This window comes from Capra hircus, chromosome 6, assembly GCF_001704415.2.
Source record: "Capra hircus breed San Clemente chromosome 6, ASM170441v1, whole genome shotgun sequence".
Classification (NCBI taxonomy): Eukaryota; Metazoa; Chordata; class Mammalia; order Artiodactyla; family Bovidae; genus Capra; species Capra hircus.
Window position 1 is genome coordinate 61,793,028 of NC_030813.1, and position 20,011 is coordinate 61,813,038.

At 38.6% G+C, this 20,011-nt stretch overlaps 1 protein-coding gene across 4 annotated transcripts in view; it reads right to left on the bottom strand.

Moving 5' to 3' along the window:
- The window catches only part of ATP8A1 (ATPase phospholipid transporting 8A1), a 230,379-nt gene continuing 217,242 nt past the window's right edge, over nt 6,875-20,011 (bottom strand). For all 4 annotated transcript variants that reach the window (XM_018049411.1, XM_018049410.1, XM_018049412.1 and 1 more), the window contains 2 exons: nt 13,576-13,667; nt 6,875-11,669 (listed from right to left, as the gene is read on the bottom strand). In XM_018049411.1, the coding sequence (XP_017904900.1) occupies nt 11,572-11,669; nt 13,576-13,667 (190 nt within the window). In that variant the 3' untranslated portion in view covers nt 6,875-11,571. The remainder of the gene's footprint in view (nt 11,670-13,575; nt 13,668-20,011) is intronic.

Here is a 20,011-nt window from a genome sequence, read left to right on the forward strand (position 1 = left end):
CACTTCATAATCTGAAATGAAAAAAATCTATATTAATTTTGTATTATGTTCTAAAGCTGTTTTCTACACTGGGGTGCTTGAAAGCAGCCCAGGAAGTGAGCGTTTATAGAGACATCAGCCTGTGGGCTGCAATCCTGAGCTGTGTCATTTGCATAGATTTAAAACTTGGGGCATTTCTCATAAGAATCTGAATTTTGGCTTCTCGTGGCATGAAGAGGATGTGCCACCAAGGGTGCTGTTTTGCCGGGGGTAGGAGGTCCTTTTCAGAGAGGGTCCTTGCCTTCCACCAGCCTTCTGCCTGGTCTCCCTGGCCTGGCCCATCTCCCTCAGTTTTGTTGCCTCTTGGCCCCTTGGGTGTCCTTTGGAAACCCAGGTTTATATGGGTTCATACTATTGTGTGTCATCCTCAATAGCTCTGGTCAAATACCAGTGGTGGAATGCTGACCTAAGAAAAGTCACTTGGCTTTGACTCTTTGTTTTCTAGTTGAGGAAGCAAGTTGGAAGATGCTGTGTCTTTGCCCAAACTGATGGCAGGAGCTCTGGCTTCTGGTCTCCTGCTTCCTCCTGTAACTAATCCAGGTACCCAAAGTTAGACCAGATAATTAAGGAATAAACATAGGAAGGAAGGGAGGGAGGGGGGAAGGTAGAAAGGAAGGAAAGAAAAGGAGGTAGCGGGAGAGGGAAGGAGGGAGGAAAGGCTGAACGTAAAAGGATAAACATTTGTGTGAAGCTCTGGAATTCACTCTCATGTCATTAGGCTGGCTTTATTCATGTTTGTTACATACTGCTCCTTTGCTATTTTAATCTTTACTGGACTCTTATGACTCAAACAGTATTCTAAATATTTATATGCACTAACTCTTCCCCTCCATCAGCCCCGGCAAACAATGCAACATGGAGGTATTGTAATTCCTATTTTATAGATTTGGAAACCAAGGCATACAGGAGTGAAGTAACTTGCCCACGATCCCACAGCTAGTCAGTCCTGCAGCTATCTGCATAACCAGATTCCAACAGCAAGGGAACACCAGCTTTGAGGTTTCTTTAATTGTCTCTGGGCACACAATCCACTGACAGGTAAAGCATGAGGCTCAGGGCCTCTCTCCAGGACAGTGATTATTAACTCTGTTCGATCTAGTGAGTTTTCCTTAGAACAAATATTTTGTGTCATGCCTTTAACTGTCCACAAGCTTCGCTGGTGGCTCAGATGGTAAAGAATCTGCCTGCAGTGTAAGATATCCAGATTTGATCCCTGGATTGCAAAGATCCCCTGGAGAATGGAATGGTAACCCACTCTAGTATTCTTGCCTGGAGAATTCTGTGGAGAGAAGAGCCTGGCAGATTGCAGTCCAATGGGGTTGAAAAGAGTTGGACATGACTGAGCGACTAACACTTTCACTTTTAACTGCCCTAAAGTGAAATTCCTAGATCATATTACTCACTACACATATATTTAAAAACAATCAACATAATGTCTTAATGGTAAATAGAAAGGCGAACGAAAAGGAGAATTATTTCATAATGTAAAAGCTTCAGCACATTTAACAGATGACTCACAGGAGAACCTCTTCACCCAGGAATCACAGAGATGTGACAGCTCCCCGTCCAGACCTATGCAAGTTTACAACACTATCAATTTATACTCCAGAGTTGCCCTACTGTTACTGAGAATTTTTCCCAAATAAAGTTTGATCTTCTTTTAATCTGCACCATAGTTATATATCTGGAAAATTCAGTGTATATTTAAGGCAGTGCAGAAAATACTTAGATAAAATGGGACTAGATTTTTCCACTGATACGAATGGAGGGATATTTCAAAGTCCTGCTCATGGACATCAAGTAGTTGTTGGGCCAACTGTCTCATGCACTGTAGGATCTCTGAAGAACAGAAGTTCTATATTTTGAAAGGTAGCTATGCAGTTAATCAGCTCAGTTCAGTCGCTCAGTCGTGTCTGACTCTTTGTGACCCCGTGAACCGCAGCACGCCAGACCTCCCTGTTCATCACCCGGAGTCCACCCAAACCCATGTCCATTGAGTCGGTGATGTCATCCAACCATCTCATCCTCTGTCGTCCCCTTCTCCTCCTGCCCTCAATCTTGCCCAGCATCAGGGTCTTTTCAAATGAGTCAGCTCTTCACATCAGGTGGCCAAAGTATTGGAGTCTCAGCTTCAACACCAGTCCTTCCAATGAACACCCGGGACTGACCTCCTTTAGGATGGACTGGTTGGATCTCCTTGCAGTCCAAGGGGCTCTCAAGAGTCTTCTCCAACACCACAGTTCAAAAGCATCAATTCTTTAAGGCTCAGCTTTCTTTATGGTCCAACTCTCATATCCATACATGACCACTGGAAAAACCATAGCTTTGATGAGACAGACCTTTATTGGTAAAGTAATGTCTCTGCTTTTTAATATGCTGTCTAGGTTGGTCATAACTTTCCTTCCATGGAGTAAGCGTCTTAATTTCATGGCTGTAGTCACCATCTGCAGTGATTTTGGAGCCCCCCCAAAATAAAGTCAGCCACTGTTTCCACTGTTTCCCCATCTATTTGCCATGAAGTGATGGGACCAGATGCCAGGATCTTCGTTTTCTGAATGTTGAGCTTTAAGCCAACTTTTTCACTCTCCTCTTTCACTTTCATCAAGAGGCTCTATAGTTCTTCTTCACTTTCTGCCATAAGGGTGGTGTCATTTGCATATCTGAGGTTATTGATATTTCTCCCAGCAATCTTGATTCCAGCTTGTGTTTCATCCAGCCCAGCGTTTCTCATGATGTACTCTGCATATAAGTCAAATAAGCAGGGTGACAATATACAGCCTTGATGTATTCCTTTTCTTATTTGGAACCAGTCTGTCATTTCATGTCCAGTTCTAAATGTTGCTTCCTGACCTGCATACAGATTTCTCCAGAGGCAGGTCAGGTGGTCTGGTATTCCCATCTCTTGAAGAATTTTCCACAGTTTATTGTGATCCACACAGTCAAAGGCTTTGGCATAGTCAATAAAGCAGAAATAGATGTTTTTCTGGAACTCTCTTGCTTTTTCCATGATCCAGCGGATGTTGGCAATTTGATCTCTGGTTCCTCTGCCTTTTCTAAAACCAGCTTGAACATCAGGAAGTTCATGGTTCACGTATTGCTGAAGCCTGGCTTGGAGAATTTTGAGCATTACTTTACTAGCATGTGAGATGAGTGCAGTTGTTTGGTAGTTTGAGCATTCTTTGGCATTGCCTTTCTTTGGGATTGGAATGAAAACTGACCTTTTCCAGTCCTGTGGCCACTGCTGAGATTTCCAAATTTGCTGACATATTGAGTGCAGCACTTTCACAGCATCACCTTTTAGGATCTGAAATATCTCAACTGGAATTCCATCACCTCCACTAGCTTTGTTTGTAGTGATGCTTCCTAAGGCCCATTGACTTCACATTCCAAGATGTCTGGCTCTAGGTGAGTGATCACACCGTCGTGATTATCTGGGTCCTGAAGATCATTTTTGTACAGTTCTTCTGTGTATTCTTGCCACCTCTTCTTAATATCTTCTTCTGTTATGTCCCTACCATTTCTGTCCTTTATTGAACCCTTCTTTACATGAAATGTTGCCTTGGTATCTCTAATTTTCTTGCAGAGATCTATAGTCTTTCCCATTCTATTGTTTTCCTCTATTTCTTTGCATTGATCACCAAGGAAGGCTTTCTTATCTCTCCTTGCTATTCTTTCAAACTATGCATTCAAATTGGTATATCTTTCCTCTTCTCCTTTGCTTTTTGCTTCCCTTCTTTTCACAACTATTTGTAAGGCCTCAGACAGCCATTTTGCTTTTTTTGGCATTTCTTTTTCTTGGGGATAGTCTTGATTCCTGTCTCCTGTACAATGTCACAAACCTCCATCCATAGTTCATCAGGCACTCTATCAGATCTAGTCCCTTAAATCTATTTTTCACTTCCACTGTATAGTCATAAGGGATTTGATTTAGGTCATACCTGAATGGTCTAGTGGTTTTCCCCACTTTCTTCAATTTAAGTCTGAATTTGGCAATAAGGAGTTCATGATCTGAGCCACAGTCAGTTCCCGGTCATGTTTTTGCTGACTGTATAGAGCTTCTCCATCTTTGGCTGCAAAGAATATAATCAATCTGATTTTGGTGTTGACCATCTGGTGATGTCCATGTGTAGAGTCTTCTCTTGTGTTGTTGGAGGAGGGTGTTTGCTATGACCAGTGCATTCTCTTGGCAGAAGTCTATTAGCCTTTGCCCTGCTTTATTCCATACTCCAAGGCCATATTTGCCTGTTACTCCAGGTGTTGCAGATAATGGATAACATGAATTAAACACCATGTGTGTGTTGTCTTACATGTATCATTTAATCTTCCTAACCCTGAAGTCGGGACTCTTACCATGCCTGTTTGGCAGATAAAGAGATCAAAGCAGAAAGATTGAACACTGTGCCCAAGGCTGATGATAAGAGAACCAAGATTTGGACCCAGGCCCACTGTCTGCTTTGAAACCCTGCATTATGGCGTGTACCAGGAAGTCCTAATTTTCTTAGGAAAAAAAAAAATTCCAACCTACTTTTCAGAAAATCTTTTTGGGGAAGTGTTGTAACGTTGACTGTAACATTATACACACCCTTTAGACAGAGGGGATTGTAACCATTCACAGAATTGGTGCCTTGTTCCGGGAACATAAAATAGTAAAGAGCACAAAACAAAACACTAGCGGCAAACATCTCTCTCTTTACGCCTGAGAAACTGAGACCAGGGGGTGGTTTAGGTAAATCGTGGAGTCACAGTGTCTGGGTTAGTTTTCTGGGCGTGTTGCCCATAAGTTGAGAGACTTGGGGCTACTTTATGTCCCTACGTGTCTGTTTTCTCATTTGTAAAATGGAGATGTTAACTGCACCCTACTGCTGAGCGCTGTCTTAAGGAATCAGAAGTCAGAATCCTTGCCCCAGTGACTTGCACTGGGGAGGGCCTGGGGAGGGAGCAGTGTCATCAGTCCATGGTACATAACAGAAAGCAGATGAAATCTCACGTATAAAAGCAGGGCTGAGTACTGTGGAAGGGGAGAGGTAATGTGGATTGGAGGGCATGGAACAGGGGAAATGGCCCGGCGGTTTGATAGAATTAGTCCCTGGCAATCCATGGCCTCCTATCATACTTGGCCAACTTCTTATTGCTTGAGACAGAGCTAGCACCCTCCCACCCTGCTCTCAGAAAAACATATTTAATAAACTTGCTTTTATTCACTTCAAAGTGAACAGATTGTAATTTTAACTGTCCTAAATGCATAGATTTTTCCACCCTATTTTTCATTGATTTTTTTGTTTTGTTTTGTTTTGTTTTTTGGCTATTCCCCATGGAGGAGAATTTGCCAGATTGAGTTAAATTTATAGGAAAATTTCTTTCTAAAACCAGTTAACCAAAAAGGTTCCTGAGAATATGTACAATCACAATTATTTCACTGGGTCTGGATCAGTTTACTTATGCATAACCTAAAAGGCTTATTTAGTATATGTTCAGGAAAAATAAGGATTTACAAGCATGTTAAACTATTAAGGCAACACACACATATTTTTATATGTATAAGACTTTCAAAATTTCAGTTAAACAGTTGCTAATGAAGTTATTCTGACAAGAGTTTACATTTGAATTGCTGGTTACATAGTCTGTACTTGAAATAGAGACTGAATAGTAAAAAATATTACATTTTCCAACAATTTTTATTAGCTTACTAGTGAAATGATCCAGGTTAGAAAGATCTTTCTTCATTAAAATGAGTGGTTCTGTATACTGAAATAGAAGCTTTAGGTCTGAGATGCCTTAAGCACATAAAAACAATCTTTAAATGGGGATGATGTACTGGGTTTATGTATTTCAAGTCTGCTATTTCCTTATGGTGGTGTTACATGGTGGTGCTTATTTTAAGAGGGATGATGTTGAATGTGAAAATATTTGGCATAATTCACAGGTTACTTTTCTGAACATTGTTTTGCTGTGATTTTGCATGGGGGACCCATACTCAATTGTTGCCCCCAGGAAAAGGTTGTGGGGAGGGAAGCGGGGTCCCAGGCAGGGAAGCATACCCTGCCCCTCACTCTGATGAAACCAGAGGCTCTTCACGTTGCTTCCCCAATGGGTCTCTGTGAACTCATCCTGTTCTAACAGTTTTCCAAAATGCAGTTTCCCTTGTTCCTTTTACCAAATGGTGATTATTTTGATTGTCTTGTCCTCATTTCCAAGGTTTTGCTATATTTTGTCTCGTGTGGCAATTTGACTATTTTCTGGTTACTTCCTTCAAATTTTATTGGCCAAATGTGGCCACTCTCTCATAACACTTAAACAATTTCGGTGGGGTTTAGAAATCTTAAAAACTTCATCCTGTGTGAAAGAAGGAGCCATGAGTTAGTTGTTGACTTATAGGCTGATTTAAACCTGTAACAAGGACAATCTTGGAGGCTTTTCTGATTGAAGAGTCAAAATATAGTAATTTTATTTAGAATTATTTTTATTGTCATCATTTTGGCCACATTGTGCAGAATGTGGGGATCTTAGTTCCTGGACCAGGGATTGAACTCACACCCCTTGCATTGGAAGCTTGGAGTCTTAACCACGGGACCACCAGGGAAGTCCAAAAATTATTTTTTGATAATTATTGAACTACCAACTCTTACAAAATTAGAGTTAACATACCCCACTTTTATATTGCATTGAATGGGATTTACAATGCAGGGCTATTTTCAATTATCATTGGGGTTGTAGATAAAATGTTAACGTTGTTATTAAACAGATATATACCTTCTCAAACTATAGTTATAGCAGTTTTGAAGGTTTTATGAAGAAATGTAGTTTCTAAAACTAGCAATTAAAACGAACACTTTTCTTTATGTAATGGTACAGTTTATTTCATTTTTAATAAGAGGACAAAAATGTTTAAAATTTGCAGTTTAAAACATGCACATTCACAAAAGGCCAATGACATATAACACTGTGTGGAACTGAATATTACTCGACTTTAATAACTATTTATAAAACAGTGCATTGAACATCGAGATAAACACACCTGAGAAAACGACTCGAATCACAGGTTCGGTGCTCTCCACTCATGCAGCGTCACAATTTCTACAGCAGTTTCAGCAGGAATGGTTTTTCATGGAGCTGAAAATACTATTTTATTTTGAATACAAACTGCAATTTTCCATAGTAGCTGCCTTCCAAGGCTGCCTTTTTCTTTTTTCAACCTAATAAACTTGAAAATGTGAAAAATGAAGCTTGAAGGAGTAAAACAAACAACAAACAGTATTTACTGCATTTATGGCTTCTAGTCTAGAACTATGAAACAAAAACATGTACTTTTAAATATTCTGCTCACATCTTTGCAAGAGCAGATTTACCTATGGAAAGTTGCTGTTAATTCAAAGTAAGCAAGTATGAAATCTAGCTTTTTTTTTTTTTTTGTCCTACTTAAGGGAGATTTATTTGCTGAGAAATTTTGTGAGCTTTATTAAGAAAAGTTCTTAGAGGCAAGCTAAACAAAAGTTTCAATTAAATTAGTTCAAATTTGTTTGTAAAATAATTTACTTATTAAAAAAAAAGTTGTGTGGAGAACCAGTTAATTTGTCCATTGAATATTAAGTCTCAGGTAGGCCATGAGATAATTTTATAAGGCAGAAATAAACATCAAGATTTACAGCAATAGCCATGCGTTGGCCTAGACCACTTTAAATATTAATTCATGCAAACCATAAACCTATCAAAAACACAGCTGCTCTCATACAGAAAATAAATCAAGACGAAAAATGGAAAACATTTATTTCCCTTCCTTCAAAATTCAACTTACATTCCATTTTAATAGCTGTTGAAGGTTAATTAAAATGCAGCAAAGTATAACAGTTTCACAAGTGACTTCACTTATTTTAATGTGAGAAAAATCAGACTATGGTCTCTTTAAGAGGCATTATAGAAATGTTCATCATTAAAAAGCGTTTATTAGGCACCAGACTGCATGGTGTTTACATTAAATAATTTACAAAAAGAATTCCATGGGCCTGGTTCATATGATGTGAATAGGGTGGCAATTTGCTCAATAAATTTTGTACATGATTATAGATTTATCAGATGATATAAGTCTTAGAACCAGGACATATCAAAGGGCAAACTGCACAAAAATAAACACTAATGATTATTTAGCTTTGTAATAATGATGATTTTGTTATACATAAAAATTTGTGAATATGCAATCTAGTACATTCATATTAGAATTCATTTCCTGAAAGAACATTTTAAGTGACAGATAAGTGATACACAGCATACACAAAGGCAGAACAAATGATCACATGATTTTCACACTGGATATTTAGGATGCAGGACTGCAAAATTAAAATATAAAAATGTAATGACCAGAATAAATATAGATTTCTTGAATTCCTTTTTTTCCCCCTTGGAAATTAAGAGAGAATTGCTGATTCCATTCAGTGACCACACAATTCATGTAAATGGCTAATACTGAATATAATACACAGTCACCTGACTTGATTAGAAGAAGTTTTCCATTAACTTTGCCACATTGCCCAAGCGGGCTTATGTCAGCCAGAGTGTTGTATGGGAGGGTGGATGGCACTTATTCCATTTAAAATTTACTACATTCCTGAGAAACACCATTTTTCCTGCTCATACTTTCTACCATATAGCATCTTTCTGGGTGTGAGATACCAATATATTTTTATATGTATATATAAAACATTTAGAAAGTTCATGCTCAATATCACTGTGTACTAGTTGATGCTAAAGAAGCAACTTCCAACTTTTCAATGCAAAATAAATGAGGATTTTCTGCTGTGAGTAGTATTTTCTGAACTGTAAACGTTGTAAAGCAATGGTGTTAGCATTTGCCAGAGTCCCTATAAGGGACTTTTTAATTGAAGAATGTCCCTTATTTCAGAAAATACACATTAAAAGTCACTTCAACTATTTATTTTAATCCTGGTAAAACCTGTGTTACCCACCCCCGCCTCACCCTACTTAGGAAGGTTAAAAAAAGGAGGGTTTTCTCTAACACTACAGTCACTGCAGTTGCAGCGCTGTCTTTGAAGTTTTACCAAGGTGGTCACTCCCTGCTGCCTACCCCTCAACTCCCTACCGAGAAGCCAAGAGATTGACTTAATGTCGATAGCTCAAAAACAGGTCCATGGGACAAAAAGGCATAAATCAGTCATGTTTCAGATCATGCTCTTTCACATTTTTAACCATGAGTCCTCCACTCATGTTGAAGAGCTCCACAGAAACAAATCATGTTTCAAGGTAAAAATAAAGCTTCCAGTTTTCTTAAGTCAGAAAAGTCAGTTCTATTACACTCATCACATTTTTATATTAAAATTATGGAGAAGGATGTCACCTGTGAGGTGAGGGGAAATGGAAGCAGCCCTTTTCTGGAACTCCTATTAATTGTTTCTCCCGACGGATGTACTTCATTCTTCTTTTTAAAAAAAAAAAAAACAAACAACAAAACCTTTATTCCTTTCCCTTGATTCTTGTTTTCCATTTTTTTTGTGGTGTGACTTCACCTGCCATCAGGGAGGCCTGAATGTGCTGAATAGCCATTCAGTAAGAAACACTGTGACGTCTGAATTTTGAAGATGATCTTAGACTCTTAGGCCTGCAGTCTTGCATATTTGAATTCATGCTTTTCTTAATCTGAACTCCGAATGGAAAGGGTGTGGAGAGTGAAGTATGTCACATTCTTAACCCTTTTAAATTCAAATTATGTATGTCATAACCTCTCTTATTTGTAGAAAGTGTGGGAGGCATACGTGTAACTAAAGAGCTAAAAGTTCAGAGAAGGAAATAATATATAGACTAAAATTTTAAATCTAGATTGAGAAAAAGGGTGAAAAAGATGTGAAATTATTAAACTCAAGGGGGGATCTGAAAATCACCTCTCTCCTTAATTGTAACTGACTTATTTTTTTAAAGAGGAAGTTCTATCTGTTTTGCTGGTAAGTCCACTTAAAGGCAAACAGGCTTTTGAATACAAGGCAAAAAGTTTGCTTCAATCTCTGAAATGTATCTGAAAGCTAGAATTTTTTTTTATTTCTACATGAAAGCATTATGTTAAAAATAGTGTAGAAAACTGGTTGTGGTTTTTAAACAGCCCCTTCTCCATTAGTTGTTGGCATAGCAAAATAGGCATTTTCAGGAGATATCTTGGAAATGCTGAAACAATTAAATTGAATCTATATTTTAAAGAATATTAACAAAATCTACTCATGATGAACAGAGTTCTTTGTAAAGTTATAGGCTTGAATAAAATAGGTGTTTTTAAAATGGAAGGAACATACTACTTATTTGTTCCAATTAGCAGCATGTGACTAATTTTGGGAGCTGCTTGACAAGTGAACTGTTAAGCTATTCTTGGTTGTAAGTTCAGGGCAGTCACCTTAACCTGGGGCATGCCATCAAGGACAACAGGCATCTGGAATGGGCACTACTAGGGAAAATCAAAACACAGGACAAAAAGCTGAGCCTACAGATGTTACAAAAGCCCAGGCATTTATCTGACATGGTTTTTCAAACACCTCGACAGAAGTATTGGAAATCTCACATAAACACTTATGTACATTTTTCTTAAAAAAAAAAAAAAAAAAAAGAAAACTCAAAGACAAAATGACATCACTTAATCTACAGCAGAAGCCAGGTTGTAAGAAAAATCTCCACGATGATGAAACCTCATTAGAAAGGACGGAGACATAAGTACAGTTTTACAAATCAGTATTGTAACGACAGTCACATAACCACTTGTGCACTTCCACTTGAACAAATAGACAAGACAAACGAGAAAGAAGCATTTGTAAGGCCAAAGGTGCAACATCACAGATATTAGTAGCAAATGCCTTGAAATACTCATTTTTACAAATCACTCTTAGATTTGAAAAGTCAGGCATGCAGATCTTACAGCAGAACTGGAGGTAAACTTTCTTGTAAATTTCTGGGCAAATGACTACTGAAGGAGAAATAGTAATACATTTATTGGACTTCTTTGGCAGACATTTATCAAGACAATTTTTGACACAAACACTTATCATTAATGTCTTGTTTAGAAATTTTGCTCAGTAAGTTGCTTCCTTAAGAAGGCTGTTTCCGCCCCCCCTCCCCAGCATGTTCTGAAATCTAAATTTGGATATCAAGAGTCCCTCTAATTTACTACCATTTTACAGATTTTTAATGGTGAATAGCCTTGTGGTGTATCCAAGACACTGATAGTTACAGCTCCAGAGAAACAGCAAAAGAATACTGACCTTTTCTCAGTTGGAAAAAACACTCTGGCAAGATGCAAGGTCATTTTCAATGTCTGTTTACAAAGACTTAGCAAATACTTTAGAAAATCTGAAAGAGATGGTGTTACAGTATAGTTGCACAGTGCTTACGTCTATAATATACATGAATCTGAATGTCAGTCAATGAGATGAGCTCAGATCCATTTCCCCTCCTTGGACCAGACTGGAATTGGTCAGCAGATTCTGGTGAGGAGCTGGGACTCCCCTTAGAGATGTAGCTGAGCTGGCCTTGCAGCCCCTCGACCCGTCACCACTCATCAGGTCTCTGCTTTGTGGTATCATATGCTCTAATCACTTCAGACTGTGAGACGATTCCATTTTCATCTTGAGAGAAGGCATACCCATCTGTAAATTAAAATAGAAATGGTGGGCTTGAAGTCACAGGAAGTCTCTGTTATTCTGAGTTTTGAGTGTTCATTTTCTACCTTGGGGAGCTAATGCATCCTTCCCTGCCTTTAAAAGTATAAAGACACTAATTTTACAACCCAAAACCTGTGGGACACTATAAAAGCAGTGCTAAGGGGAAAGTTCATAGCATTACAGGCATACCTCAAGAAACAAGAAAAAAGTCAAATAAATAACCTAAGTACACCTAAAGCAATTGGAAAAGGAAGAAATGGAGAACCCTAGGGTTAGTAGAAGGAAAGAAATCTTAAAAATTAGGGCAGAAATAAATGCAAAAGAAACAAAAGAGACCATAGCAAAAATCAACAAAGCCAAAAGCTGGTTCTTTGAAAGGATAAATAAAATTGACAAACCATTAGCCAGACTCATCAAGAAACAAAGGGAGAAAAATCAAATCAATAAAATTAGAAATGAAAATGGAGAGATCACAACAGACAACACAGAAATACAAAGGATCATAAGAGACTACTATCAGCAATTATATGCCAATAAAATGGACAAATTCTTAGAAAAGTACAACTTTCCAAAACTGAACCAGGAAGAAATAGAAAATCTTAACAGACCCATCACAAGCACGGAAATTGAAACTGTAATCAGAACTCTTCCAGCAAACAAAAGCCCAGGTCCAGACAGCTTCACAGCTGAATTCTACCAAAAATTTAGAGAAGAGCTAACACCGATCCTACTCAAACTCTTCCAGAAAATTGCAGAGGAAGGTAAACTTCCAAACTCATTCTATGAGGCCACCATCACCCTAATACCAAAACCTGACAAAGATGCCACACACAAAAAAAAGACTAATTTTTAATGTCTGGAAATGATATGGATTCAACTGCAAAATGAAGAGTGAAACGATGGTGGCTTAGATCCTCGGCGTTCTGCTCCCTGCATGAACAGATGCTGTAGCCCTCCTCCATTCTTCCTTCAGCACATCATGTCCAAGTCCTCTAAGGTCTGCTTCCTGCTAGCAGAGGGGTGGGGGCGGTGCAGTCAAGTGGGAGCATGTATTCCAGATAGATTAGGCAGATGAGAGTGAAGGAAGAATAAGAGCGAGGAGATAAATACACACAGCTTCCCTTAGAAGACATGGTTCTGGACTCTCAGCACCTACAAATAAACTCACTCATGCCCTAGCCTGGTCACAGGGGGCCTGGGGATAAGAAATGACCCCCGAGGGGATCACATCTTTAGAAAAGGCCTCCTGAAGCATAAAGAGCAAAAGCATTAAACATGAGTATATATACATGGAAATAAATTACATGTGGAGACAACATGAAACAAAAGACATGTTACCAACAAAATGCATTTACTACAGGGCTTTATATATTATATTCTTTTTGAGATCCTTCAAATGTTAAGAGGGCATGATACCTAATAATTTCTTACAACTCTAAATATTCATAAATATTTTTGAAGGGGAAAATATTTCAGTGTGTGCTGTTTCACACACATGTCATTGTGTATGAAAGCTGAAAAGGCTCTTGCAAAGTTATTCAAGTAGAAAAGATAACAATACCGAGTAAGCTTTTAAGAGTTAAGATTTATTTCACTGGTTCTTTTTTAAGATTTAAGGAGGTAAGGGGCATGCAGAAATATTTTTTTGTGAAGTGAAAGCAGCAAGATTTTCAAATGCTCTATCTTTTCTGATGAAAGTGAGATGGCTGTGGTCAAAAGACTCTCTAAACATTTGTTATTAATATTTTTATAATGTGTTGCAAGTGCACAAAATTTGTTTTAGGTGTTAATTGTAATTAGTTAAATATCCTTCAAGTCAAAATACTGCTCTTACAAACGCTATGAGGTAATGGCGGAGAATGTGTTTAAAAATCAGAACTCAAATACTTACGGAGCAGGTTTTGTTGCAGTGATTCTGACCGGTACAAGTTCACGTGGTTTTTCTTAAAGACGTTCTTGAGCAGTTGCGCCCTCTCTGTGAGGCTGCAGAGCAGGTGCAAACGTGCGAAATGAATTATCAACTCCGCGGAGACCCCAGCGTGCCCACAAGACCACCAGAGAGAGTCAGACTTAAACAAAAGACTATTTGAGAAATCTGTAGTCTACTGATTCTTTCTTACCCTCTTTTCTCAGACAGCAAATGGGGTTTCAAGTATTTAGACAGATACTTTAGAGGCCATTTTCCCCTACAGCTCAGAAGAGTTCTGTCTCCCATAGTGCAGTCAAAAGATGTCCCCAACCCTAGTTTTTAAGTCAAACAGAGGTACAGAACCTGCACAATACAATTAACAAAAAACACAAAATCCACCAGTAGTGATAGTACCTTCTAAAATCTTAGCTGACTTACTACATATAGCAAGTATGGCATTTGAGAATTTAAAAAAAATGAACCATTACTATACCTTTTTCCTACTTTGCATATATTCTGGTATAAATTAATTTTTTATACAGAAAAATCCAAAAAATTATGTAAAGAAGAAATTTCATAGACTTTTTAGTTAGAAAAATTCCATTACCACTCTAATATGGCATGAAATGTGTTCCTTAATCTCATTTTAAAATAAAAAAACCATTTTCAGAAAATAATTTACTAGGTAAAGTGACAAGGAAAAACACTTATTTTTCAATAAACATTTAGAATAATCTTTTCTGTAGAAAGGAATCCATGTAATTATGTAACTTCTAATACTGCGTCTGTTTTTCTCTCCTGCTCATAGAACAGTGTTTCACACAGTGGGAAGTCAAATATCTGTCAAATAAATAAATTTGAATAATAATTCTGAAATGCACTTTAAACATCATCAATCCTCCTAGTCATGCCATTTCTCCACTGGTTGATTTATAAAACTTTGCTTTGATATTAAACCACATAACAAGCATGAAGAGCTAATAAGTAATCCACATGTGTTGCAGCAAATGTTTATGTAATTTTGTTTTAATCACTGGAACTGACTCAGTGGACAAATTTCCATCTTTTAGCTTCCCCATTTTAAGCTTTGGTTAAACTGTTGTAAGTTATGTTAGTTCTGTATATTGCCAATTTTTTTTAGACCTTGAAATGGAACAATATTTATCATACACACAAAAATAGGATCATCTGCAAAATGAACTCATCGTAATTACAGAAACATTTAGGCTTTTGCTGAAGTAAAATATTTGGAAATGTTGACATTTGTAGTAATCTTCCACAGATATTTTTTAAAAGTCTAGGGGTGTTAACTGGTACTTATTAGACATACTTTATTGTCATTGGGAATTAAGGCAAGAAAGCTAATTAATCTTAAAACTCCAGTGGTTTTGCAAAAACTTGTAACAACTTGTTTTCGCCAGTGAAATAAACAGATATGGGGAATGAGAAAGAGCCATTTTTACAGACTTTTCTTACTCTACTCTTAAAATGATCTACCATTACAGACCTGGGGACTCAGAGGGACACTAAAACATCTAACTGCTTTGAGGAAGTCAGCAGCTTTAGCAGCAGGTGGTCTGACTTTGTTAGCAGAGCACTGTGCATGGGGTGCTGGGAAGTCTCTCGTGTTTAAAATTGAAATGACTACAGAAGACAAGAGGACAGCAATGTATTATGACGGAGCTTCTTCTTCCTAAAATACGTTTTCCAGGTTTTAGGCTGGACTTCTTAAATGCATGATCCTTTAATATAGAAGTGCCCCTTTCATATTATGGCAACCAAAATATATGAGACAACGTAATTTTGTTTTGTAATGGCCATTTAAGGCTATATTTTCACTCAGCTGTCATGTCACATTAACGTCTAGTGTTTATTTAAAGAAAAAAGTTTCTTTAGAAAGAAGCACACTACTGTGGAAAGAGCCTGGGCTCTGCTGTCTTTGATTTAATTCTGTTATTTGTTAGCTGGATTGCCTTAGGCAGCCGTTCTCAGACATCTCATGGAGTTTAGGAGGACAGTCCCTAACCTCGGGCTGATGGAGGATTCAGGAAGACGGCAATTAGGAACCACTCAGCCACTTAGAAACACTAGTTCTTCCCACCCTTACCATCCCCTAGATCCTAAGAAAACAATAACCAACCAACTAGCACAGAGATCATCACAAGACAAATATACTTTGTGAGGATCATTTCTGATGCCTGGGTTTATATTCAACATGGACTCAACAAGAGAAGTCTATTGCTACACATGAGTTTTAATTTATAATGCCCCCCCCCATTCTTTAGGAAAGCTACTAGATTTTGTTTTTTGCCTTAGCTACATCAAACCTCTTGTTTCTCATTAAGATAAACAACACAGAGAAAAGCTAGGAGAGACCACCATCATTGTCTCCAAGACCAAATTATCTGACATCTATACTTCCCTACTTTAAAAAGTTCGGGCTTTGGGCCAGACAGTGGTGATGGACAAATTAAAGAGGACTGACCTGAAGATCCTGGGCTAAAATACTATTTAGTAGAGGCTGATGATGTTATACTGGCTAATGTCTATAGATATGTGTAAAAAATTATGACTCTGATTATTCATGGCCTTACCATAAGACGCATTGCTTCACACACACAGGAAAGATGTCCAGTAATAACTGCGTGTCTCCAATGAGCCCAGTGTCTGCAATCCATTACTTTAACACTTTGGGGTTCTCAATTCATATTTTTGTTTTGTTTTAGGAAAGTAATATGTTACACACAATTTATGTATGTAATACTCCCAAGTGAGACCTTAGAGACCAATATCCCCCAAATTAATATTTCTGCTATAAAACACAGACATATTTACACTGCAGAAAAATAAACACTATCAATGTTCTTATATTTCGAGAACAAATTGTTTTGAAAATCCAGCAAATTTCGCTATAAGCTTGTGGAAAAATGGAATTTCAAAGCTTTTTGGATTTTGGAAATGTAGATGCTTCTGCTCCCTAGTGTTGGAGCATGTCCATAGAAAGTAACAGCAAAGGACAGTTTCATAGCTTGTGAGTTAGTTTCTTTACCCAAAATAATCAGCCATGGCTACACAGTGATCTGGAGGAGGAAATGGCAACTCACTCCAGTATTTTCGCCTGGGAAATCCAGGATCTTCTTGACTCAGAGATTGAACCCGGGTCTCCTGCACTGCAGGCAGATATTTTTTTACCATCTGAGCCACCAGGGAAGTCAGGATGATAATATGATAAATGGCATACTTATTTCTATTAAAAAAAGACTAGTTCTTTTAACCAAGATGTTTTAATTTTTGAAAATGAGTAGAGATGAGAAATGAATTATTGTAAATGCTAATCTGGAGACAGTGCTTACACGTTAGTTTCTCTGACACAGAGAAGCTGTGTGTTTACACCTAGCTTGACTTCACAGTAGTGCTTAGTGAAGATTAAAAAATTGGGGTGATCCACTTATAAGGTCGTTCTTAAGAACTGCATCCTTCTATGACAAAAAAGTAAACAATCATTACACGGGAGCTTGCTAGTTTGGGAAGTGTAACCTAGATAGTTCTATGTTCTCGTGTATCACATTTTCCTTTACCACAGGTTAGCCCACTACTCAACTATCCTTTCACCTACCCTTCCATTAATGCATTTATTCTCTGGTTCATTCTCCTAACCATTCATTCATCCATTCAGTAAACATTAGCTGAGCGTTACTATGTTCCTGGCTCTGTGGTTGGTGCTGGGTTGCCATGAAGACTGAGACAGAGGCCTCTCTTACAAGGAGCTCCATCTAGTCGGGGACACGAGCAGACACAGGTTGAAGACACACACTCTGGAATACTCTGGTAAATGCAGAAGCAGGAGAACACACCAAATGCAGAGACAGCGGGTGGGAATTGGTTTCATCTGGGGAATGCTGAGGTGATCGCATTTGCACTGGGTTCTGAAGGCCAGGAACTGGATTACCCGTCTGTAAGAGGGTCTCAGCTTCTAGACAAGGGATCAGCACAGGCCGAGGCCAGGAAGCATAAAATAATGTGTGTGTTTCAGCCCTCAAGGAAGCCTGCTGTCACTCGAATACACAGAAATCACCATTTCTCCCTCTTTGAAAAATGCAGATGGAATCAGCTCATGTTTGAAAATTTGACATGAATCTCATTCTCCAAGGTTCCTGAAACAATTCTGTCAATAAAATCAATCTGACAATTGCTAAGCTGCCTTAGAATGAGATGTGAAGGCTTTGCCAACCAGTTGCTACTTTTCCCCTCTCAGATCTTCCTCTCTAGCTGCCACTCAGCAGGGAGACACCATGGCCAGGCTGACCATCACCATCATTTTGCTCAGCGATCAGCAGCAATGGCAACATGGGGTCCATACCAAACTAGAGGTTTTTGACTGGGCTATTCAGCTAACAACTAACTTAGTCCTGAGTCCCCGAAATAAACTGAACCACTATTTTAGGCAAATGAGCTGAGCAGCAGCAGGAAATTTATCAGATGCATTTTCTATGGAGAAGTTGGTGGTCATTTACATGGAATTCATTTCTTTCTTTTTAGGCTCTCTGATTTATTTAATGTAAGACTCATTGACTCTTTAGGACCCAGAGACCAGAGGTCATCACATCGAACCCTCAGTCTGACTTATGAATTGTTGAAGTCACTGATATACTACAAATGATGAAAAACAGTATTACATGAAGGGGCTTAATGTAAGTTTTATTAACATACAAACAGGAGAAATTTATTAAGGGCAGTAACAGTACTATCAGTGGACTTTCCCTAATAATTGTGAATATTTTTATTTATGATTCTGTGAACTATTAATAGAACTCTTTTTTAAAAAAAATAAACATTTTTATACTGGAGTACAGCTGATTAACCATGCTTTGATAGTTTCAGATGCACAGCAAAGGGACTTGGTCATACATATACATGCACCCATTCTTTCCTAAGAGCTAGAACTCTTGGTATATCCTTTTCATAGCTGAAGGGAAAGCGAGAGTAAACATTTACTGAGGGACGGTTTATGAAAAATAGTGGGGTTGGTGTAGAGTTGGAGGTGAAGGGAAGAGATGAGGGGAAAGCGCGGGGAAGAGGAGCTACTCCTGTCATCTGAAGGTAGGTGTCACCAACTCATCATGTGCACAGGGAAGCTGACACGGAAGGGTCAGAACTGTCGTGTTACAAGCAGGCTCTGTCTGGTGCCACGCCACTACACTCCTGAATAGCAGTGAAAGGAGGCAGCATAGTGCTTGCTTAGGGTTTCTAGACTCAACTGACATGGGCTCAAGGCCCAGGACGGTCACTTCTGACCTGGAGAGCTTGGGTCTCTCTAAGCCCCAGTTTCCTCATCTGGAAAAACCGGGGATGATGGATTTGTCCATGAATGTCATGGCGGTTCAATGCCACAGTTGCTATGAAGTGAGGGGTGCAGTGCCTTGCCCGCGGTGCCCGCCACACAGATAGATGCCAGCGCTGTTAATTTTAGGAGAGAGGCGCAGACTGGTGTATGACGTGCCCCTTTGGCCTAATGAGAGCAAGAGCAGGCTGGAAGCCAAGGTCTCAGCCCAAGTCCCCAGTCTGACACTTACTCCATTGTGTTAAACTGAGTAATGACAGTGAATCACGATGAAGGAGACAGAGACCAGGGCGAAACGTTTCCTAGGGTCGAGACAAAACGCTAACTGACTTTAGTGTGATGAGAGAGAGGGAGAATAAATTCCTGGTATTTTCATCATAATTGTGGATTATTATAGAGTGCTTTCGAATAATTTTAGTTTCTTTTTTGTAATGCTTTGTAAAGTTTAGTAAATAACATTGCTTTTTTTTTTCTGGGTTTGGGGGTGGGTAGGTGGTGGTGATGAAGAGGATTTGGAAGACATAACTCACTTCATATATGACCCTCAGCTCAGTTCCCAATAAAGTACTGAACCATGAAGGTAACTGAGGGAGAGTTGACTCTATGTCAGCCTCTGACTCTGATTGTATTCTATTGCATTATGAATACTGCAGTTTCTTTTTCTTTTTTTGAAGTCTCTTATATATGGAATCTTTATTTTTTTTATTTTTTAATTTTTTTAATTTTAAAATCTTTAATTCTTACATGCAGTTTCTTTTTCAGTTTAACAATAAACACTATTTGTAGCCACCATTTATTTAGTGCTCATGAAGCCCCAAGCCACCTGCTTTATTGACATTATTTTCAATTCTCATGACTGGCTGTGAGAGAGATACGTAGATAAGGAAATTGTTGGGAGGGATTGGGGGCAGGAGGAGAAGGGGACAACAGAGGATGAGATGGCTGGATGGCATCACGGACTCGATGGACGTGAGTCTGAGTGAACTCCGGGAGTTGGTGATGGACAGGGAGGCCTGGAGTGCTGCGATTCATGGGGTCGTAAAGAGTCGGACACGACTGAGCGACTGACCTGAACTG